The 25,378-nt window shown below is 44.9% G+C and overlaps 1 protein-coding gene across 1 annotated transcript in view; it reads right to left on the bottom strand.

Moving 5' to 3' along the window:
• C2H6orf132 (chromosome 2 C6orf132 homolog) overlaps positions 1–25,378 on the bottom strand; it is a 49,921-nt gene that overhangs the window by 9,073 nt on the left and 15,470 nt on the right. Inside the window, exons 2-3 of the mRNA XM_056844162.1 lie at positions 24,391–24,506; positions 154–229 (exon numbers count right to left, since the gene is read on the bottom strand). Coding sequence (XP_056700140.1) covers positions 154–229; positions 24,391–24,506 — 192 coding nt within the window. The remainder of the gene's footprint in view (positions 1–153; positions 230–24,390; positions 24,507–25,378) is intronic.

The following is a 25,378-nucleotide window of genomic DNA, read 5'->3' as shown; positions in this document are numbered from 1 at the left end:
AGCCACTGCAACATGGCACATGTGATTGAGCTGATGATGAAAGAAGCTTGTTAGTACAAAAGATCGAAATTTGAGATAAGGCGGTAACAAGCTGTAATGAATCATATGCAAATGCAAAGCCTTGGGTGACCCAATTAAAAACCAGCCTCTTACCCGGAGCTGCTTTCTCTTCAAAGCCTTCAGGCACTGATGGTGTCGGAACAGCCACTCCATGTGCCTCTTGAGCATTCTGAAATAGTTTGAAAGATGGACTATAAGACCACAAATAACAAGTGCTGGGAGTAAAAAAACCTTCAGAGATTAAGCAGAAGATGACATGTATCAAATTTTGGATTCAAAACAAATTAGAATGCTAACTTACAAGGGGGGGATCATTGCTTTCATACATTGTCATGCAATCCTTACATTTTGGTATTTATTTGGCATTTGTTACATATCACATTTTCCTTTTGGATCACATTAGGATTGCCAACTTCCAGATACTAGCTGGAGATCTTCTGCTATTACAACTGATCTCCAGCCGATAGAGATAGGTTCACCTGGAGAAAATGGCCGCTTTGGCAATTGGACTCTATGGCATTGAAGTTCCTCCCCCAAACCCTGCCCTCCTCAGGCTCCACCCCCAAAACCTCCCACAGGTGGCAAAGAGGGACCTGGCAACCCTAGATCACGTGGATCTATTCTGCTAGCAGTGGTGCTTTCCTCTTTGAGTCTCATGCATCAGGGAAACACTCCTTACACTGTAGGAAAGTGCCGCTACTAGCGGAATGGATCCAAAGGATCCAGCCCAGTGTCTGTCGGTCACTTATTGGTATATGAACTATGACATGACTAAATGCTGAATAAAATGTCACCAGTCTAAAGGAGAATCATGTATCCATTTGAAGTGTTGATGTTACTCAGACATTTCATTCTTTCATCCAGATGACTTACTTGACCAGTTTTATGAGACCCCGGCATGTATTTGCCATCATTTAGTGGTCCAAAAGTGAGAGATTTTTGCTGTTCACCCTGACCCCCAAGCCCCCTATCTGAAAATAAAACCAAGAAAGCACGGGTGCATTTCAACCACCGGAACCATTCTCTTAAACACACACATTTTAAAGCTGAAGAGAAACCTGCCCCCAGCCAATCTGTTGCCAGTTTAATTACCTTAGTAAGAATGAATACAAAACAGATGCTTATGCTACAGTGACTTTGACTTTGTTCAGGGATGCATAATTAGGAGACAAAAAACATTGTTTTTACACCCCATCTTGTCCCTGTTAGGGATGCCAGCCTCCAAGCAGACCTGGGGATCCGCCGGAATTACAGCTCATCTCCAGACTACAGAGATCAGTTCCCCCGGAGAAGATGGATGCTTTGGAGGGTGGACTCTATGGCAGTGTACCCCTCTGAGGTCCCTGTCCTCCCCAAATCCCCAGGAGTTTCCCAACCTGGATCTGGCAACCCTACCCCCCATCCCCCGCCGGTGGCCAGGGGGGACCTGGCAACCCTAGGCCCAGTTCACCACCCAGGAGGGCACTTGCTGTGCAAAATCAGCAGGAGCACCACGGGAGAGGACACAGCACTCTCTCCCAGGCTGCCCAGTTCCAGTGTGCTAAAGAATGTCTCTGCAGCCCTTTGGAGCCAAGACAGAACTCAGAGAGAAGAAGTACAGGCCCCCACCATGCTTGTTCTGCTGCTGATGCTTGGAGCCAGGGGAGTGCATGGGAGCAGCAGCCCTGCCCCCAATACCACTGGGTGGGCAAGCCTCCTCTCGTGCTATGCTCTCATTGGGGTGGCAAAATTAGTAGAGCTGGTTGACCATGATCACATCACAGTTTAAGGAGGACCAGAGATACTTGGCCTAGCCCTTTGGCATTGCTAGTGTTGGATGCTCCAGCCACAGAGTCTGAAAATTATGCATTTTGTTATCATCCCTTAAAAAGGTAAAGGTCCCCTGTGCAAGCACCGGGTCATTCCTGACCCATGGGGTGACGTCACATCCCGACGTTTACTAGGCAGACTTTGTTTACGGGATGGTTTGCCAGTGCCTTCCCCAGTCATCTTCCCTTTACCCCCAGCAAGCTGGGTCCTCATTTTACCGACCTCAGAAGGACGGAAGGCTGAGTCAACCTTGAGCCATCTACCTGAAACCAGTTCCGTTGGGATCGAACTCAGGTCATGAGCAGAGCTTTTGACTGCAGTACTGCAGCTTACCACTCTGTGCCACGGGGCTCCTTGTAAAATGGGTGCTTGGGGGAGAGGTCCAGACACCAGCTCCTGGACACTATGCCTCTGTTACTTTACTCAAGAAAGAAGCAGGAAAACTAGATGGAAGGAAAGGGAGGGGCTGTGGCTTAGTTTGTAGAGCATCTGCTTGGTATGCAGAAGGTCCCAGGTTTAATCCCCGGCATCTCCAGTTATAGGCAAGTCAGTGATGTGAAAGACCTCTACCTGAGACCCCCGGAGAGCCGCTGCTGGTCCGAGTAGACAATGCTGACTTTGATGGGCCAAAGGTCTAATTCATGTGTTCATGTGACAAACTCCACTCATGGGAACAAAACAACCAGGCAGGCAGATCGGGGTTACTTGGTCATGTCTGTTCACCAAAACACTTCCTCAAGGCATAAAGGTGCCGAATTTTAATATTTAAATTAGATTAATGTTTTATTGCTTTTGTTGTTATGATTTGTAGCTTCCCTTTGGTCAATGTTTTTAGAGGAAGGAGGGGATGAAATATACTAAATAAATAGGAAGCTACTTCCTCTTGATCTATTAATGAGATTATTCTGGAATGTTTGCCATACTCATGTCTGGTGCATGATTAAACAGGGCTTAAACCCTTCTCAGATTTATAATTTTATTCACAATAGTAGGTGCATACCTATGGACTGAAATAGTTTCGTGGAAAGCAGTCCTCACCCAGTTGATAAAACACATAATCCCATTTGATGATACCCACATGAGCCAAAGAAGAATGGGGGATGCTCACATCATTTTTTCGTTAAGCAAGTTAATCTCATTTCAAAGGTCTTAGCTGCAGAGTAATATGAAATGCATTCGAAGCATCAATTCAGATGGCCACTAACCACAATGTAAAAAAGGTAAAGGCCCCCTGTGCAAGCACCGGGTCATTCCTGACCCATGAGGTGACCTCACATCCGACATTTACTGGGTAGACTTTGTTTATGGGGTGGTTTGCCATTGCCTTCCCCAGTCATCTTCCCTCTACCCCCAGCAAGCTGAGTACTCACTTTACCGACCTCAGAAGGGTGGAAGGCTGAGTCAACCTTGAGCCAGCTACCTGAAACCAACTTCCGTTGGGATCGAACTCAGGTCATGAGCAGAGCTTGGACTGCAGTACTGCAGCTTACCACTCTGCACCACACAGTAGCCACTTGAAAGTGAAGCTCATGGCAGTTCTAAATACATGGAGAAGTGGTCGTCTGCAATCCCTTGCTACCAAGCGAGGCTAGTATAACCATGCTCTCACAGCAGCTAATTGTGAATACAGAGATACCGGGCAACTGGTAATGCTTGATATTCTGATCTGGCTGGAGGCTACAATAGGACTGTGCACAGAGCTGCCACACAGGAAACTTTTAAGTCGTTTAACCACTTCAAGCTCCCTGAAGCACTTCAAGCTCCTTGAAGCAATGTACCTGTTCTGTGGCCAGAACATTAAAGATGGTAGATAAAATCATTAAATTAGTAGATGCAATTTCCTGATGTGACAGGCTACTGAATCTCAAGAGACTCATTTAAGTCTGATTCGTCCAGCTACATGAAGTCAACAAGATAGATTTTGGTAAATTGAACAAGTCGTGTGAATATTTTGATGAATGTACAGACCACCATTCAGTATTTTCTGGTATAACCCTGTTTTCAAAATCTGATAAGATGTGCTGAATCCCTTAGTTTCTCTGTGCCGTTGTTCCCATCTTATAGAAACAAGATGGTAGCACTTCCCATCTCATTAAGCACCAGGGAGAGGTTAGCGTACCTTAGGCATAGGGTTGCCAGCTCCGGGTTGGGAAATACTGGGAGATTTTGGAGGTGGAGCCTGAGGAGGGTGGGGTTTGAGGAGGGGAGGGACTTCAATCCATTATAATGCCATAGAGTCCACCTTCCAAAGCAGCCATTTTTTCCAGGGGAACTGATTTCTATCACCTGGAGATCAGTTGTAATAGCAGAGATCTCCAGCCACCACCTGGAGGCTGGCAACCCTACTTAGGCAGGATCCAAAGAGTAACACTAGTTTTGTGTGCCCAAGGAGCTTTTGACTTGAGTTCTTCAAACTATAGTCCCACCACCGCCAATCTCATGTAGCTAGGGTTGATAACCTCCAGGTACTAGCTGGCGATCTCCTGCTATTACAACTGATCTCCAGCTATTACAACTGACCGCCTGGAGAAAATGGCCGCTTTGGCAATTGGACTCTATGGCATTGAAGTCCCCCTCCCTTCCCAAACCCTGCCCTCCTCAGGCTCCACCCCAAAAACCTCCTGCCAGTGGCAAAGAGGGGCCTGGTAACCCTACATGCAGCCAGCTTCTCTGGAAACAGGGTGTTTTTTTTAAAGCTGTTGTGATATGGCATGGAGATAAGGGTGTTCAAGGGGAAAGAAGCCCAGCTTGGCACTGGGGATGCCTGAAATTGTTCCCTTGATCTCAGAGTAGCCAGGTCCCTCATTGCCACCAGTGGGAGGATTTGGGGGTAGAGCCTGAGGAGGGCGGGGTTTGGGGAGGGACTTCAATGCCATAGAGTCCAATGACCCAAGCGGCCATTTTTTTCAGGGGAGCTGATCTCTATCTGCTGGAGATCAGCTGTAATAGCAGGAGATCTCCAGCTACTGCCTGGAGGTTGGCAACCCTAATCCAAGCCTTTATAATGAGTTAGGTAAGCACAAGACCAATGGCATGAAGCCTTTTTAAAGGCTCTGCCATTCAGTGAGGCTATAAAGTAATTTGTTTAATAAGACACACAGCACTAACAAAGTTCTCTTTATGGGTTTGTATACTCCTCCTTTGCAAGGCTCAGAGTAATCATCGGTCTATGCTACTCTTTTTTTAATCCATCATTTCTAAACGTTGGTAAAGTGGATATAATGAGAAATCTTATGCAAAAGAGCCGCCCTGGGAACCTAAAGATGACTCTCCGGATTTCATGCTTGTAAAACTGTCAAGTCGATATTGGGTTATTTGGGATGTCCATTTTCCCCCCCTCGGCACTAGTGAATGTTACTTTTGCTCAGAGCTCCTGCCACTGTCAAATAGGTAGAATGCTGAAAAAGAGCACCTGCCTTCTATCCCAGCCCCAAACAAACCGGCTTCTCTGCTAGTGATTCACTCATGATATTGCAAAGAAAGCATTTTGTGTTCATATGCTAATGCCTTACAATTATAGGGAAGCCATTGCCAGAGGTAGACGTCATGCTTCCTACTTCCTGAGAGAGTGGTTTATTCAGCAGCGCACAGTTTCTGCCTCACCCATGTTCAACATACCCAGATCAGATAATTCCTCCAAAGAAATGAGGTTTTGTTCAAGGATTATACCATGTTCCACTACTTGAAATAGCATTCTCTGTAAAAAAATTTATAAACATGAATGATCAAGGCAAAAATATGTATTTATCTAAAAACCGGGGTCCCCAACGTGACACCCACGGGCATCGTGTTGCCTGCTGATGCTTTTTCCTGGTGCCCACCAAGTGTTTTGGAAAAGTGGGCGAGGTCAAATGTGGCTTTTTGCTCAGCTGGGTTTCTGATGATTGGCTGTGCAAATTTTTTGAAAATGTTGCTTTATCAGCAGCTGCCACCACAGCACAAAGATCTTTACTGTGTGGCTGAAGGTAAGCTGCAGCAGCCATTTTATGGCTGGCCCTACCCTCTGTGGCAGCCGTTCTGAGGCTGTGCCCACCACCCCTGTGTCAGAATCACAAAGGTGTCCGTAGGCTCAAAACGACTGGGGACACCTGATCTAAGGGATATTGCTAAGACTGGCACATCAACACGGTTAGATGGATCAGCCCCCAGGTAGAAATACTCCATGAAAAATCTTTAGGACCCAGCAATGTGGCAGCTTCCGCTGTTCCCAGTTCAGCACTGGTACACACAACCGGGAATGTGGTAAGAGTGCCTTGAAAAATGCTGATACTTTCCCCCCACAGCATTATGCTTATCAAAGACAGTGAGCCATGTGCCCTGTAGAAGCCACAGATTGCTCTTACATTGGTCCCTTCTGATGCACAGGAATTTGAAGAAGACCAGCAAAGGGAAAGCGCACTCTGCACATTCAAAGACAGCCGTTGTTTCAAAGTAAACAAGTGGGCGTGACCTCCCAGTGCTTTTTGCTGGAAATGCTTTGCCCGGCGCCATCTCAACAAGATGTAACTATCAGGAAATGTGGATTCTTATGGTCCATTAAAGTGTTTTGCCTCATCGGAAGGTGCGTTCAGGTATGAACGCACCTTGAATAATGAATAACCTAGAGACCTGTGCTTTTCATTGAACACGTGCTGCGATTTGCCAGCGCCAGTGCCAAAACAGGGCCCAGAGGGTGGCAAACTAAATGGAAAATGTGATACAGCACACAACTCAAGCCAGAACAATAAGGGGCCGCTTCACGACCATTGCGGTAAACAACATGCATCCACCCCAGACTTGTATCCTGCCCTTGCAAGACTGTGCATAAAGGGCAATAACAAAACCTCTTGAACCCAGGGAAACTTTTCTTCTAGCCTATAGCAACAAACATGAAAGGACATAGAACTATTGACTAGCCTTGCTATACAAATCTGGTGAGTGCCGGTGTGGTTAGGGTTGCCAGGTCCCTCTTCACCACTGACAAGGGTTTTGGGGGGCGGAGCCTGAGGAAGGCGGGGTTTGGGGAGGGGATTCAATACCATAGAGTCCAATTGCCAAAGCGGCCATTTTCTCCAGGTGAACTGATGTCTACTGGCTGGAGATCAGTTGTAAAAGCAGGAGATCTCCAGCTACTACCTGGAGGTTGGCAACCCTAACTATATGGTATCATATTCCTCCTGAGCTCATTCCCCTTCCCAAACTCTACCCTCCCCAATCTCCATGCCCAAATCTCCAGGGATTTCCCAAATCAGAGTTGGGAAGGAACAAATTAATACAAATTTTGCTTTAATATCATTGGTTTTCTATTTTGTCTACTTTGCCATAGTGATTGCCCTTTGGTTGAATAACTACCTGGAGGTTGGCAACCCTAAGTGTGGTGTAGTGGTTAAGAGTGGCGGACTCTAATCTGGTGAACTGGGTTTGATTCCCCACTCCTCCACATGAAGCCTGCTGAGTGACCTTGGGCTAGTCACAGTTCTCTCCGAACTCTCTCAGCCTCACCTACCTCACAAGGTGTCTGTTGGGGGGGGGGGAAGGGAAGGTGATTGTAAGCCAGTTTGAGTCTCTTTAAAAAGGTAGAGAAAATCAGGGTATAAAAACCAACTCTTCTTCTTAATGCATATTTCCCAGATATAGCTACATTCTTACATTCTTTCCTTCCTAGCTCCCATGACCCACTGGTCTTGAGAAGTTAATGGGGAGTTTTTTCTAGCTACATATTAGATGTCTTGACAATTCCGCATTCTTAATTGCATTTTTTCTCATAAACGTCAGCCACTTCCATACTAACATCACTCAGATCCCCTAAAGGCCCCTTTAGAGTGCGTCTGAATTCTCTACAAGCCCTTCCTTCAGCACACACAGCTGCCCATGCATCTCTTATGACGTTCTTCCACATGATACTATGAAAGTGTTTGGGGCTTTTCTACTTACAGAAGACTCTGAGTGAGAAGGGCATGAAAGAGGTTTATGAAACTGTACATGGTATCTAGATTGGGAACAGAGAAATATTTATCCCTCTCACAAAATTGTAGAACTCAGTCATACACAAAAAGTTGACGGGGCAGTAGATTCCAGAAAGATAGAAGCAACTTATCTCCACATAATGCACATTCCACTTGTGATAGATCACGATGGGTGGCTGTGTTAGTCTTGTCACTAGCAGTAGAAAACAGGAGTCCACTAACACCTTAAAGACTAACAAAATTTCTGGCAGCATATGAGCTTTTGTGAGCCACAGCTCACTTCTTCAGATTCTGCTGACTTATGGCGACCCCGTGGGGCTTTCAAGGCAAGAGACGTTGAGAGGTGGTTTGCCATTGCCTGCCTCCGTGTCACGACCCTGGTATTCCTTGGAGGTCTCCCATCCAAATACTTGCCAGGATTGAGGCTGAGAGTGTGTGACTGGCCCAAGGACACCCAGCAAGCTTCCATAGCATGAGCGGGGATTCGAACCTGGATTTCCCAGATCCTAGTCTGACACCTTAACCACTACACCTTGCTGGTTCTCTTCACTAATTTATATGGCTTTAAAGGGGGATTAGAAATGTTCATGGCAGACAAGCCCAAAGAGAGTTAGTCATGATGGTTGGATGGCAACCCCATGTCAAGAGGCATGAATACCAGTTACTGGGGGGTTGAGACAACATGGAGAAACTGTGCCTTCTAAAAGAATTTCATTGGCCAGTGTGCAAAACAGGATGCTGGACTACCGGTAGATGAACCCTTGATTTTATCCAAAGGGATCTTATAGCCTTATGAACCTCCTCCTTGTCTTTGAATCCCTGCAATCTTTGACTTCTGGTTCCAGTAGCTCCAGGGATTCACTTACACTGTACTGTTGAACACTTCCAAAGAAAGGAATCGGTGAGTATCACATGCACTGAATCCAAGTGTCTGATATTCATAAGCCACACAGCGACTGTGCAGATCTTTATCAAAGTTGCTGAATTAGTATTCAGGATATGTCTGCCATTAGCATGTGGAATGTATGCATCTCATCAACTCGTCTGTCGGTGTGTACATCAGCAGCCCTATTTGGTTCCTTATAAGTCAAAGTACCCTGTCTTGCCAGTTCAGGATTGTGACCATTCTGGAAGGAGGTTTTGGACAAACTAACATTACTTCCACACAGAGGTTTTGCTCTGGTTTGGAGCAGGGTGTGTGTATATTTGCTTATTTTTGTTTTGGAGCAATCAACATGTAACCGTCCCCTAACCATCTGCTTTCTGGGCTTTCTCTTGCTTTGCTGCAGTCTTTCCCAATTCTGATTTAATACATTCTTTTTGGAAAGATTGCCATTGAAGTATGCATTATTGAAGGTCCTGCCCAGATTGGCACCATTTTCCTTGGGCCAACCCCCCTGCCATTTTCCCTGTGCAATCAAAGGACTTTGGGGGCTTTTATTTTTTTAAAAACAAACTGCAGTTGCAATAACAATATAGCAATCTATTGCCACGAGCCACTAGCTCCTCTGAATTTCCAGGTTTCTTTTTTCTTTTTTAAGTATCTAGCCTTTTTTGTTACAGAGATATAAGGGGAAATTGTGGCCACAGGGGGCTGAGGCAAGGAAAGCCAGTTCCAGTTCAAAAAGAGCGCCTGTATGCAAATGAGCATTTAGGCGTAACTTGATTATAACTTTTGGCGTATCTTCAAAGTGGCTGTTAAGTAGTAAACTACTGATAGAGTAACAGCCTTATCATTACCAGACAGCAGATAGATTAAGTGGTAGTCATGAGAACATACAGGAAAGTGTGAAATCAATGGAGTAATCACAGAAGATCTTACAGAAGAATATAAATCACAACTGAATAAAAAAACGGGTGTTTCTGGCTTTGCCTTTCCACATGGGCAGACTCTCTGTTTGACTGGGGTTCTCAAAAACCTGCCAGTTAATTCATTGAGGGGTGAGGCATTATGTCTGGCCAAGAAGAAAAGTCTGCAAAAAGTTGGAATGGTTAAGAATTCAATATAATCTGGGAGCACTGGAAGAGATGGGGTGCTTTGTCCCCAGAAGGAGGGTGCGCATTTCCTTCTGGCATCGCCACACAGTTCAAGATGGTCCCTTCGTTCTAAGTCTGCGAGTATCTTATTCATTACTAAAGGGAGGAAAGCATGGGGGAAACTGCCGTGTGGGTGCTCTGTTGCTGCTGGGAATGCCTCTGCATTTGCAGTGACAACAGAGCCACACGGAGGACCACTGCCATGAGGAAGCAGCCCAAGTCTACCTCTCTCACTCATCAGCCCCTTCTCCTACAGTATGCTCTGCCTTTGAAGAACTGCACGTTTGTGATCTGAATAGTACCTTCTGGCAGCGACATGCTTAGAGACTGGCAGTGTTTGTTCAATGTTGCCTTGGACAACATTTTCATCATGTTCCCTCCTCCCACTCCAGACCTCCTGCAGGAATTTCACACCGTTCCTGGGTGCCTGTTTCATAGAGAACAACAGCCTGCTCCACTGACCATGAGGAGCAACATTTCAGGAAGGACAACAGCCTGCAGCAGGAAGCAGGGGATGGGAAGGCTATGCTACAGAGGATCAGACCCTGTGTCATTTGAACGGGCTAATATTACATCCAAATATACACCATTTATCCAAATGTACAGCATTTTTAAAAAAAATATTTTTCCCCCTCTGGCCACCTACAAATTAAATAGGCATGTTCTTGACATAATTACACGATGATAAACTTTCTGGTACTCACAAACACCAAGAGTTAGGAAACTCATAATAAAATCACAACTTGGTATAACTGTGTATTATGCGGTAAACACGAGTTATTAAGAAAACGAACATACATCCAAAATGTGGGTTGTACTCTGAAAACATGACCCCTTGGTTTTGCAATTCCAATGTCACATACATTTGCCCATGCTCAGAATTCTGAAGCTAACCATCTGGAATTTTTGCTAATATTTAACAAGCTGGGGGCCAGGCCAAGGTTCAGATATCTTTCCAGAATGGAATTAGGATTCACTTGTAGAACGGTTAACTTGTCTCCATTCTAAACTACTGTGCTGAAAAAGAGGGATCACTAGATATACAAGCCCTTTCAGCTGTACATGCATTGACTGTAACATAAGAATTACACATATAAAGAAAAATCACAGATTGAATGTGCGTTCACTGTAATTTGTGAACAGAGCTAAAATGCTGACAGCTGAAGTGGAACTGATCTACTGGGCTTGGTCACAACTGTGTCATGAAGTATAGATGAAATGCAGGCCTTTTATGCATGGCTGTTTCCCTCACAGTCACCCCTCCGGTCTACTTTGGGGCTTTGTTTTGATTATTACATGCATTTTCCAACTGTCAGAGATCGCCTCGCTTTCCCCATGCGTTTCCGCGTGTTTTTGTTCCACCTTTTATTCATGGGGTGTTCTTGGAATCAGACGAGGAGAGGTGGCTTGCGCCATTGCCTTCCTCCACATAGAAACCCCGGTCTTTCCTGGTGGTCTCCCATCTAGGTACTGGCCCTGGCTGAGCCTGCTTAGCTCCCAATCCCTGACAAGCTCAGGCCTAACTGGGCTAATTGTCATCTCCCAAACTGTGTTTAGAGGCTCTCTGAAACTTGAGGTTCTAAACCATTGGTTACTCTGGAAAAAGATATCCTGTATCATGCAGATATTTCTGCATGGAGGTGTCTTGCAAGACCTTTGTCACTGCAGAGTACCAAAGTAGTAGCTTCTCCTCTGTTTTAATCATTTTGGATGGCTTCAAACCAGCATTTCAGGCTTGCGGAATGTGAATCATGAGACCTTTGAAGCATCAATTATCCTTTCCAGGACAACCCTTCACTGCAACAGAGAATCGTTCTTTCTTGCCTGATGGGGACAGATTATGACCCACAGTCCTATGTGGCAGTAGTGGCTGAAAGATGGTTTGGTATCTGTAGCAAATTATCTAAGATGGATCTCTGGGCTCACACCCTGCTTCACTAGTTTCCCATAAAAGAGTGTCACTCCAACCAACTGCTGGAGCCCTCGTACTGTTAAGTCAGCACTAAATGACCCCATTTTCCAGTTGTTAAACTTAAGAACCGCCTTTTCCACACGAGTAGCACAAATTGTTGCGTGCCATCAAATTCCCAGTTTTAAAAAATTCTGCATGTTTTTTCTCTATCTTTGGTTTTGGAAACGTTTTCCAATCATCTTGCCTCTGTCGTTTTCCCAAGCACTTTTATCATGATGTTTTTAAAATCTGTTTCTGAGCCAGCTTTCCTTGAGCGTGCAAACTTCCTCAGACGGTCTTTATTTCTCCACCCCACCAAACACCCTTCCCCTTGTTCTCACCCACCGTTTTGCTTGTCTTCCCTCTCCTCCCTCCACCCATTTCCCCCCTATTTTTTTTTTTAATGATGGCAAGATTAGTGATATAATGCTGGAGTTTATGGACTCAGGAACGCTAGACTAACCCTCCTCATTGCTGTGGACAGCCAGGGATTTGTGGAGAGGCACTGGTCTTTCTTATGGGTAATGCAGTGCATATCAGTGAATATCGATTTTAACCTCATATGTAAAAACAAATAAAAAATACCAAAGCACGCTGTTGGCTCTGAGGGCATTCAACCCATTTCCCCACCCGGTATCCTTTTTGTTGTTGTTGTTATTTCCTCCGAGCAGAAAAAAAATGAATTAATTTGAGTGCATTGTCCAGTGCGATAGTTCAATGGCGCTTGAGTTAGGGTTGCCAACCTCCAGGTGCTAGCTGGAGATCTCCTGCTATTACAACTGATCTCCAGCCGACAGAGATCAGTTCACCTGGAGAAAATGGCCGCTTTGGCAATTGGACTCTATGGCATTGAAATTGAAATTGGACTCTATGGCATTGAAACCTCCCCACCCCAAAAACCTCCTGCTGGTGGCGAAGAGGGACCTGGCAACCCTAGCTTGAGAGCAAAGCAAAGTGGATGAACGCACTGGGCCTCTAGTTATTTTTTGAAGGGGGGCAGGCAGATGTGCCTAAAGGTGGATTGTACTTCAGTGTGGAGCATCAGCCATATGTAGATCTGCAGCTGTGGATGCTGCTGCAGTAACAGTACATGTTTCTCAGAATAGTATGTGTTCCTAATAAAATTTAAAAAATACTTCCTGGATGCCATACTAACAGTGTGCAAGGCCGATGCCAAGTTCAATACTCATAGCAGGGTGTGGTGAGGAAGTTTTGGTCTTACAGGGAGATATTTTCAAGGTAAAGGAATATGTCAGGGCTTCTGTCCAATATTTGGGTGTACACAGTTTCCAAAGCACTTCAAATATTGACTCACTTTTACAGCCGTGGTGGTTGGTCAAACCCTCATTCTTTTGTGATGCAAGCCTGCATGTGGTTAATTCCTATGTAAGGTAAGGGCTTGGGGGGGTCAAGAATTTTAGATATATAACAGGCTAGAGGCATGGGCTTGGCATCACATACTTCAAATTTCAGCCTTGTTTACCTCTTTCACCAAGTATATAAGGGCACTGCACGAGTGCACGTTGCCTTCAAATGCATAAACAAAACCACTCTTTGCACAGAAAAGCAAATTGTAGAGGAAGGGGGATTTTGAGCAGAGAAGAAGCACAAGAGGAGAGTAACTTTCTCCCCGACACTCCCTTGTCCATCCCAAACCTTGTCCCTCTTCGCCACCGGCGGGAGGTTTTTGGGGCGGAGCTTGAGGAGGGCAGGGTTTGGCTAGGGGAGGGACTTCAATGCCATAGAGTCCAATTGTCAAAGTGGCCATTTTCTCCTGGTGAACTGATCTCTATTGGCTGGAGATCAGTTGTAATAGCAGGAGATCTCCAGCTACTACCTGGAGGTTGGCAACCCTAACTATATGGTATCATATCCCTCCTGAGCTCATTCCCCTTCCCAAACTCTACCCTCCCCAATCTCCATGCCCAAATCTCCAGGGATTTCCCAAATCAGAGTTGGCAACCCTAGACATTACAGAGACAATTGCAAGGATAAACACCTGTGTGGAATAAGAGGGAGGGGCAATCTGCAGTGGAGGCATAACTTGTCAGTACAAGTTGAAGCCCAAATGGGACAAATTGCACCCCCTGGGCCTCCAGGGTTGTTGCAGGTTTGGAAAATGATGCAGGAGGAAAGGTCTAAATGCCCTCTGTCAACACACAACAGTTCCAGTACAAATTCAGGCCTCGGTGCGCCTAGGAAGCATGGAACTTTATAACACATCTCTTTCTCTCTCACCCCAACATGAGGATGTCCCCAGGGCCAGCATAACAGGCAGCTAGGCCCTGAGTTCCTCACACATAACTGCCCCTTTCCCACTCAAAAACGCAGCCATTGGAGTTTCATTAGATGTATTTACATGTACAGATTGCCCCTAAGCAGGATCAGCCCTAAACTATTGCCCACAACACCAGTCAGCTTCATCTGCCTCCACCTCATCCCCTCCCCGCATCTGAACAGCCTCCTCCTCCTCTGGCAGCAGTGGTGGAAAGATGCTTCATATCACCCTGGGCACATGCACAGCATGCAGGAGTCCTAGGGTTGCCAGGTCCCTCTTTGCCACTGGCAGGAGATTTTTGGGGCGGAGCCTGAGGAGGGCAGGGTTTGGGGAGGGACTTCAATGCCATAGAGTCCAATTGCCAAAGCAGCCATTTTCTCCAGGTGAACAGATCTCTACCTGGAATTGGCAACCCTAAGGAGTCCTCAAGCAGATTGTGCAAGACCACACTTCCCTAAAGTGAGAGCTCTATGGGTCTCTTCAGATGTTCCCTCACCAGAGCATGAAATTGGTTGCACTGTGTTTCCTTCCCATTTCTCTCTGGTATGCTGGAAGCTTTAAGTCACACCGGAGGAGTACTCAGTGTGATTTCTTCTCATGCCAGCGTTGCCCCAGGAACAACAGTGCCAGAACAGCTGAACCTCCAGATCTTCTCACGTGACCAAGGGCTTGTGATGGTTCCAGAGCAGCAGGAAAAGGACACACGTTGCAGTGCTTGCAGTGGTCCCCATGGTGCTGAAGTAAAGCCAGGAGGACTCTACATAGGGTTGCCAGCTCTGGGTTGGGAAATACCTGGAGATTTTGGGGGTGGAGCCGGAGGAGGGCGGGGTTTGAGGAGGGGAGGGACTTCCATGGGGTAGAATGTAAGGTTGCCAACCTCCAGGTACTAGCTGGAGATGTCCTGCTATTACAACTGATCTCCAGCCAATAGGGATCAGTTCACTTGGAGAAAATGGAGGCTTTGGCAATTGGGCTCTATGGCTAGGGTTGCCAACCTCCAGATACCAGCTGGAGGGCAGGGTTTGGAGAGGGGTGAGACTTCAGTTCAACAGAGTTCCTCCCCTCTCCAATTTCTAAAGCAGCCATTTTCTCCAGGGGAACTGATCTCTGTAGCCTGGATATCAGTTGTAATAGATCTCCAGCCACCACCTGGAGGTTGGCAACCCTACACAAAGGGTAATATTACAAGGAAAATGTAGCACAGAAAAAGAGTGCGGCATATAAAGAAAGGTTCCCAGGTTCAATTCACACAAGAAAGAAACTAATTGAAATGGGAATTTTCAAGTCAAAACAGCAGCAATGAGAAATTCAATAGGATCCTGAGTTCAAATGCCTGCTGTACCATGAAAATGCCAGGGTGGCTATGGGCCACTCACTCTCAGCTTACCCTACCTAACAGGGTTGTTGTGAGAATAAAATAGAGGGGGGAGGACTAAGTATGTTGCCCTGGGCACCTTGGAAGGAAGTCTGGATAAAAATGTGATTGACAGAAGAGCAGCATGACTGAGAAAGTTACCATCCCTCCAAGAGGGGGGGGGGAATTGCTCTAGGCTCATTTACTATTAACTTATTCAAATATAGGCAATTAAAAATTCCCCATTGATTTATCATTGGGGCCAAGTCTGAAACAACAAAGCCTGTTGGGCCAGATTAAAATCAGCCTGTTGGTAATGCTGGAAACATGCTCAGCTCAGACTGGGAAGTTTCTCTTCACCTACACACATCTGTGTGGGCACGGGCTTTTGTGTACTGAGCCACAAGGAGAGAAGGAAGAAAGTTTGTACACTTGCTATGTCACATGCACAGCAAGGACTTGCAGTTCTTCAACCTGGAGAGATGCACCAGCTTCAGGAACAAACTACCTAGTCCATGTATACCAGCACCCCCCCCAAAGTAAAAAAAAAAATTCAATAAAATAATAAAAACAACACACAATTATGAATAATAATGTGAATTTTTTGCATTTTTTAAAACTTTTGCTAAGATAGTTCACATTTATGGTGAGTAAGAAATCCCAAGTCCTGGTTCAAGCCTGGGGTTGAAGAAGTAAGTCAGACGAAGACCCACTTCATTGCATCTGAAGAAGTGGGCTGTAGTCCATGAAAACCAGTGCTGGAACTGGAATAATATTTTTGTTAGTCTTTATGGTATCCTAACTCTCCTGTTTATTTTTGCTGCACCAAACTAACACAGCTACTGCTCTGGAATTGTTTCAAACATGCTAGTCATTACTTAATGAGTAACTGGACCATAAAAACGTATGTGTATCGTTCCTCTTGAAAAATAAGCTCCATTTTTTCTGTTTCATTCTGCAGTGTCATATGTGTCACCCTCAGAAGTACTTTTATGGCCCCATTGACTCTGAATTGTTTCCTTAATGATAGCTGAACCATTCTATTCCCTCCCTCTTAATTATACCCTCAATGAGATATCTATTTAACCCTACTGTCTTTTTTTTCTAATAAAGACATTTCTCTAGCCTGCGTGATTTCATGGTATAGGAAAGTATTAAGTGGGCAGATCTGCCAAGGATCCTCAAGAAACAACCTGCATAGGAGCAGGGGTTTGGAGATGAGCATGCCTTGCATCTGATCATCATGATCTACACATGCTGGTTATACTTGGTTCACAGTTCCATAGGTCCACATGCATGTATGTTACTTGATTATCTACAACTAGTTAACTTACAGCTGAACATGTGAACTGGTGCCATTGGAAAGCATTGTGGATGACGTAATATGCGGTTTGATCTGCCTAGCACATTCACACTTACAAGGCATCACTTAATGCTGGAGGCATTCTGTGATGAACATTCATGTACGAAACACATATCAGAACAGGGACTTCCACCCTCGCTCACCCTGCAGGTACTTTAGGAATCCTGCCATGGAGACAGGGCCAATTACAAAGCCTTGTGAGTTTCCACAACATGTTGGGAGTTTCCAGGCCAAGAGTCTCCTATGACTGAGGCTGGTTCTTTCAAACGGTTTCTCTCTGCAAATGAAAAGGTAATGCTTCCCTGGCTCTTCAGAAACATTTCCTGAACCGAAGAGGCAAAAGAAAAGCCAGGATGGGCTCTTGCTTCGGGAAAGACTGAGATGGTGTTTGGTTTTTGTTTCCAAAGAAAACTTGCACAGCCACATGCAGAGATTCCCAGGCTCAGAGATATAAGTAAATCCGGTCACAACGCTGATGCACTTGCCTGGGGTATGCTTAGTACTTTCCTACTTTCATGGTAAACCAGCTGGTAGGGAATGACCCAAACTTTCCTGTTTTTCTTCTGTTCCTTCCAAGACTTTTTGGATTTTATTCTTGTGACTCGAGAAGCAAGCAGATGGCAGGAATCACGGGGCGGGCATCATGTTGGGGATTATTGCATTTTGCTTTGGCATATGTCAACTGACAGATTGTGACTAATCCTTGATAACTAGATAACGTGCATGTAAATTGCTGTCAAGTCGCAGCCGCCTTATGGAGACCCCAGCAAGCGGTTTTCCGGGCAAGTGAGAAGCAGAGATGGTTTGCCAGTGTCTTCTTCTGCAGAATCTTCCTTCGTGGTTTCCCCTCCAAGCAGGGTTACCAACCTCCAGGTACTACCTGGAGATCTCCTGCTATTACCACTGATCTCCAGCCGATAGAGATCAGTTCACCTGGAGAAAATGGCTGCTTTGGCAATTGGACTCTGTGGCATTGAAGTCCCTCCCCTTCCCAAACCCTGCCCTCCTCAGGCTCCACCCAAAAACCTCCCGCCGGTGGAAAAGAGGGACCTGGCAACACTACCTCCAAGTACCAACCCTGCTTAGCTTCTGAGATCTAACGAGATCGGGCTATACCATGCTGCCTTCCCTCCTGTAACCAGATAATAGAACCAGGGAAATTGAACTCCTACCGCACAAAGAGGCACATGCCTGAAGCAAGATAACAAGTGCAATTTATAGTTCAACACGGAGTATCATATAATCATACTAGCACTAAGAATAGATGCCGCATACCACTTTGCGTAAATGACTTTTTGTACAAAGAGGAGCATCATGAAGAACAAACAATTCAGGCTGGAGATGTGAAGTCTTCTTGAGTTCAGGACACCTTTTGCAGATTGGAAGCTTGTCTAATCTACCAACATATATTGGTCCAATAAATTATTCTTGTTTGTCTGTAATTGTGATAATGTAGTCAAGTTGCACAGCCTCTCTCATGATAAATGTGCTGATTCTTCACCTAGGCGCAGGGATTGCCAAGTGCGAAAGGACAGTCTGCCTGTCACTCTCAGAATTTGGGGTTAACAAGGGAGCATGTAGAAGTGGTGCTTCTTCAACAGACCCTTTGCACCCTATGCTCCTTGCTACAGCCAGCAGGACTGGAGAAAAGACTGCTGAAGCCGTAGCTTAGGAGCCTCTGCAACTCCCTATTCCATCCCTGCCTCTGACTGAGAGTCCACAAAACAGTACTCAGCAACCATAATTTGGGTTATAAACTTCTGATATAGGGACCAGCACTGGATATGAACAAGAACGGAGGATGATTTTGTCAGCGCGGGCTGAGAGGGATTCAAAACAGTCAGATTTTGTTAGGAAAATGGTGTACATCTGCGTGCCTCGTGATAACCATGTGACCAACTGTAATCTCTATCAGCTCCATAAAACAGTTCTTCATTGAACCTAAATATATTCTTCGGAATTTAACCACACTGGTTCCAGCTTGTAGTTGTTCTGGTTGTAGCTGATCTATCATTTCATATTGTGAAAACACCCAAGTCTGTGTATACTCTGCAGTCTAACAGAATTATGCACTAAGGGATCTAGAATGTTATGCTTTTATAAATTACATAATGCCAACTAATTACTTATGGAAAAAGACAGGATGATGAATTCATATCAGATTCCCCTTTGCTTCTGCATTTGTGCAGGGACATAGCATAATCATAGCCTTAATTTTGGCATATCTGTAGGATCCCCCCATTCCCGCATGGAAACAGCAGATTCTGTTAAAAATATACACGCATTCTGTACATCTAGTCCTAGAATGATATCATCACTATTAAAATAGCAGCTTGACTATGGCTACATTCAGACGTCATGAACAAACCACCATAGAAAATGTCATATAGATGAGAACCAGCCAGGTTACTTCTGGGGCTCATATGTTGCCTCCCTTCCTTCTTCCCCTTATGTGTAGAGCCCAGAGTGGAAACTTCCTGGTACAAAAGAAACTCTAACTTGTTGGGACCTCTGAATTGGTGCTCTTTAACAAACTGCAGTTTGTTTCTTTGTGTCTAGAAGCTGGTTTCTAAATCCCTTAAAATCATGTGTAAGATTGTTGCTGAATTCAGACATCACAAATGCGCGTAGGCTCTGCATGCAATGCAGGGGTGCCAACAACTGGGAGAAAAAATGCCATGCCCCCTTAAAGAGGCTTAATGTGATTTACCTCTGGGCCATGAAAAGCTTCACCACAGCTTATTTCCACACATTAAGCCTTTATTATAGGGGCAAAACGTTTTCTCCAGGCTGTTGGCAACCCTGCATGCAAGTGGAGGAGGAACTCCCAAGAGCCCATGAAAAAACCTGGCTCATTCTCATCATGCACAAACCAAGGTCTGCTTGTGATGATGCCTGCATTCAGCCACAGTCTTTCCTGTCTTATCATTCCAGCACATGAGCATACATGCCAATGCACCTCCTGCTTTTCCTTTTCTTTCTACCCCCTTCTGTGTGTCATTCATTTGATTAATCTGAGGCAGTGCTGAGGCAAGATTACCAGGCTATGACACAACCAGCCATGATCGCCTCAACAGATTTATGAACACCTTGACCTAGATTAATTTCCATTATATTTGCAGGAAAGATCCTGGCCTGTTAACGAAGTTTCGGGGTAATTTGCGCTGAAGATATTCCCCATGCCTCGCCTACACTGTCTTGCCTAATAAACTTTAAGTATAATCCTCCAGGAAAGCATCCTTCAGTTTTATGTTTAATTTTGTACAACTGTTTTATTTCTTTTTTGCAAGACAGCAGGGAAACTCCTGAGGCTACATCACTAAAAGCGCAACCATTTCTCCACATATGGCAGTCAGCTGGATTCATTTCCTGTTCTCTACAGACAACTTTGTCATGACTTTCTCCTAAATTCATACTTCTGTGCCACACATTGGACCAGAGGCGGATCTACTGTGAAACTAATGAAGCTTAAGCTTCAGGGCCCCTAATCCTGGAGGGGGGCCCTGAAGCCACTTTTTCCCCTCAACAAAATTGGTGGAGTTTTTTAGTGATCGAACCATAAGACAATGGGTTGAAGTACATAATACTGACTTTAGAATATGCTCTAATACCCATTTCATATGGCCTCAAAATGTCCCTGTAATCGGTCAAATTTCAAAATTTTCTCGGGGGCTTGCAATGGCCGAACCCCCAGCTGTATGGCCTCACTGAGCTCACCAGAGTATATTCATAGCCTACATTTTGGCAGCTGGATCCTTGAATCTTTCATTGGTGCACAGTGTAATAGTTCTATAGCTCAGCCCTTAGACTAGAGCCAATCGTAACCATAAGACGACATCTGAATTCTCAGTTCAAGCTGCACTCGTCTCGCTTGTGCATTTTAACACCAAAAATCAGATTTTCACCTCTTTATCCTAACGAGCCCCCTGTGATGACCTTCTATCTCCCTATTATTATTTATTTATTTATTAGTTAAACTTGTGCTTCAGTTCCCATATTTACCAGGATATTTCTGTTTTCTAGAGTAAAATTTTTAAATTTTGCTTATTCAGTTGAGTTTTTTAGAAGTGGCAGATCTGGCTTATTTCTCATTTATTGTATTTCTAGAGGTAGAATTCTTTGTGGATGTTCAACATTCAAGTGGAATAACTTTACAGTGGTTTACCCGAGTCATTCTTCATGGCGTCTTTGGTCCTCCCCAATGCCATCTATTGAGTTTTTATATAAGTATTGTAGCGTGTCCAGAGGAGAGGGTGTCCAGAGTTGGAGGGTGTCCAGAGGAGAGAGACCAGAATGGTCAAAGGTCTGGAATCTATGCCCTATGAGGAGAGACTTAAGCAGCTGGGTTTGTTTAGTCTGGAAAAGAGAAGGTTAAGGGGTGACATGATAGCCATGTTTAAATATCTGAAGGGATGTCATGTTAATGAGGGAACTAGCTTGTTCTCGGTTGCTTCAGAGACACGGAGTAATGGATTTCAACTAAGAGAAAAGCGATTTCACCTAAACATTAGGAAGAACTTTCTGACGGTGAGGGCGGTTCGATGATGGAATGCCCTGCCTCGGGGTGGGGGTGGGGGTAAGGGCTGGAGTCCCCGTCTTTGGAGGTCTTTAAGCAGAGGTTGGATGGCCATCTGTCAGGAGCGCTTTGATTGTGGGATCCTGCATGGCAGGGGGTTGGACTGGATGGCCCTTGTGGTCTCTTCCAACCTTGTGTGATTTTGTGATTTTTGTGATTTATTGATGCACTTCTACAATATTTTCTCCATACAATATTTATTTTGCAGAATGTGATTGGTTTGAGGCATTTTTGGGGACACTACTGTTTGAATAAAGTATATATTCGATAAGGAATAAAGTAAAGTGAACTAAAAACAACTTTATGGCTGTAATTGTATTCCTTTTTTGTGTATTAGTCAATGCTTTGGCCTTTGGGTATATTTTGTATTTCATTGATCAATCATTACAATATTACCCTGTATCTATATGTGTGTGTGTGTATGTATGTATGTATGTATATTATTGTGTGTGTGTGGTGCCGTTAAGTCGCAGCCGACTTATGGCGACCCCTTATGGGGTTTTCAAGGCAAGAGACTAACAGAGGTGGTTTGCCAGTGCCTTCCTCTGTATAGCAACCCTTGACTTCCTTGGTAGTCTCCCATCCAAATACTAACCAGTGCTGACCCTGCTTAGCTTCTGAGATCTGACGAGATCAGGCTAGCCTGGGCCATCCAGGTCAGGGCATGTAAATAATAATATTACCATATTATTATTTTACAGGGCATGTAAATAATATTATTACCATATTATTATTTTATTATTGTTATTATTAATATTATTTTTACTGTATGTACAGTATGTTATTGTTTACTGCAATAGTAATTTTGGTAATGTCATAGTTTACGTCCATAAAATCAAATGTGAGTTGCGTGCTGATATGGCATATTTTACTTTTGAAAGGAATACTTTGTCCACATTCACACCAGTGATGGGCATGTGAGATAACCCAGTAAGCAATTTTAATCAAAAATCTAAAATGTAGTGGTTAATTTTTTTTTAAATTGTTTTTTTTAAAATAGAATTAAAATAGAATTTAAATAGAAAATAGAACAACCCAACGGAAGAAGATAATAGACCCCTTTCCTGGTGGGAAGGGGCTCACTGTATGGCCCATTTTCAGTTACTCCGCCCCACCGCCTCAAGGTCCTCACAAGGTCAGCAATGCCCTTTGGACTTTGTTGGATGTTGCCCTATTGTTGCTGGTTGCGAAGGGGCCCCCATAACAGTTCAAGCTTCAGGGCCCCAAAAATGTAGGTCCGCCACTGCATTGGACATACAAACACAGGCCTGGCGTGAAAAAAGACATTGAACTCAGTGGCTTGGCTTTTAGAAGAAGAAGAAGAGTTGGTTTTTATATGCCGACTTTCTCTACCACGTAAGGAAGAATCCAACCGGCTTACAATCACCTTCCCTTCCCCTCCCCACAACAGACACCCTGTGAGGTAGGTGGGGCTGAGACTGTGACTAGCTCAAGGTCACTCAGTTGGCTTCATGCGTAGGAGTGGGAAAACCAACCCGGTTCACCAGATTAGCCTCCACCGCTCATGTGGAGGAGTGGGGAATTAAATCTGGTTCTCCAGATCAGAGTCCACCGCTCCAAACCACCGCTCTTAACCACTACACCATGCTGGCAAGCTAGGTCATGGTTGATGGAGACAACTTGCCTACCTTCCCTCTCCCACTGCACCATTTGGTGCCTTCCAGAACTGTGCTCCTGGGGGTCAGCAACCTGAAAGAACAGTACAGGGCGCAAACTGGAAGTCTGAAGAGAGAATTGGCAAAAATCTCTCTCCTTTCCATAGCAGAATGGGAAATGTTTTGTTGGTGGCGCTACTGCACCAATAGGGTTGCCAACTCTAGCTGGGGCCTGGAGATCTCCCAGAATTACAACTGACCTCCAGACTACAGAGGAGGAAGAAGAGTTGGTTTTTATAACCTGCTTTTCTCTACCTTTAAGGAGTCTCAAAGCAGCTTATAATCGCCTTTCCTTCCCCACAACAGACACCTTGTGAGATAGGTGCCTCCAGGTGGGACCTGGGGATCTCCCGGAATTACAGCTCATCTCCAGACTACAGAAATAAGTTCCCCTGGAGAAAATGGATGCTTTGGAGGGTGGAATCCATGTAGGGTTGCCAACCTCCAGGTACTGGCTGGAGATCTCCTGCTATTACAACTGATCTCCAGCTGATAGAAGTCAGTTCACCTGGAGAAAATGGCTACTTTGACAATTGGACTCTATGGCGTTGATGTCCCTCCCCTCCTCAAACCACGCCCTCCTCAGACTCCGTCCCCAAAACCTCCCGCCAGTGGCGAAGAGGGACCTGGCAACCCTAAATCCATGGCATTGTATCCCACTGAGGTCCCTGTCCTCCCGAGGTTCCATCCCCAAATCTCCAGGAGTTTCCCAACCTAGATCTAGCAATCCTACCCCCCCATCCCCTGCCAGGGGGGACCAGGCAACCCAAGAGATAGGTAGGGCTGAGAGAGTTCTAAGAGAATTTTGACTAGCCAAAGGTCACCCAGCAGACTTCATGTGGAGGAGTGGGGAAATAACCCCAATTCACCAGATTAGAGTCCACCGCTCATGTGGAGGTATGAGGAATCAAACCTGGTTCTCCAGAATAGACTCTGCCACTCTTAACCACTACACCACACTGGCTCTAGATCAGCTCCCCTGGAGAAAATTACTGTTTTGGAGGGTGGGCTGTATGGCATTATACCCTGCTGAGGTCCCTCCCCCAAACCCCACTCCCAGGCTCCACCCCCTACACATTCAGGAATTTCCCAACCTGGAGTTGGCAACCCTATGACAGTATTTTAGGATCCCAGCCTGTAATTCTAATTCTACTGGAGTTTTCCCTGGAGCTCTGTGAAGGGAAGAATCTTCAATATTGTTCCTAGCCAAAGGCAGTTCAAAAATGTTATAATCTCTCTCACTTTGTGTTTCATTGTACAGAAGCAGTATGGCAGTAACACTTCATATACATCATGCAAACTAAATCCAGGCCAAACCCAAATCATATACAAAATACTCACAAGGGGTAAGAAAGTCAGCAGAGGTCGGACTCTCGGTCGTGGCTTAAGTGTTGCTGTTCCAGAATCCGTTAATGTGCCAAAGCGATTATCCCCATAGTGTGTGCCATCCACATCACCTAAACCAAAAGAGAAACAAGTAAACAATAAAAGGCAAATGAATGCAAACATGACTTCAAGATGTGTGGAATTCATTACATCTTGTGGGGGGCAATGAATAAGATGGAAATCAAGGGAATATGGAAAATGTTGCGGCATTTGTAGTATCCTTGATAGGTTAAATGCTTTTGGGAGCTGAAAGTTAACTTGGTAAGTTCTTCTACATAACGGCCTTTCAGCTCCACTTTTGTGTGGCTCTTGCAAACTGGTCATGCTGTATAAATTGAATGTTATGATTGTCCAAAAAAACCAAGCGCCAGAGTGTCTGAAGCAAACATCCTGCATGAATCAGCCCTTCAAAAGACAGGTACATAACTGGACACCACAGTTTCAGACACGCCTGAGATCTATAAAAGTCCATAGAACAGAGGGTCTCCTCATGTGTCCAGAGAACGGAGAGATACTTTGTTTGTTATGTTTTGGACTGGAGAACTCCAGGCCACATTACATAGAGGTTTGCTACCAGGTGTACTCCTGACAGGGTGTTTACCATTACAGCTCCATGGCATGTGTATCTAATTGATACTTGTGTTTGCCATGTTCACACTTGAATTATTTTAGGTGCTACACTTTACAAATATAATGTATCTAATTGCCCTAATTTATACATACAAGATTCAAAGTAAAAGTTGTTTACAAATGATCTGTCCAGACCTAAATTGTGACTTTCCCCATGCTAACAGCAGTCCACTTTTGTGTATTTTTCTAACAGCAGCATTTTTTACACGAGCATTTGTACAATTCTGGCCATTCCTAAATGATGTGCTTTCTATGCATGTTGTATCCATTCTCAGGCATCAACCAGGAAACTTGGAATTCACCTAATTTACCC

Source organism: Euleptes europaea, chromosome 2, assembly GCF_029931775.1.
Source record: "Euleptes europaea isolate rEulEur1 chromosome 2, rEulEur1.hap1, whole genome shotgun sequence".
Classification (NCBI taxonomy): domain Eukaryota; kingdom Metazoa; phylum Chordata; class Lepidosauria; order Squamata; family Sphaerodactylidae; genus Euleptes; species Euleptes europaea.
Note: the sequence above shows the minus strand (reverse complement) of the source record. Positions and strands in the feature narration are given on the sequence as shown.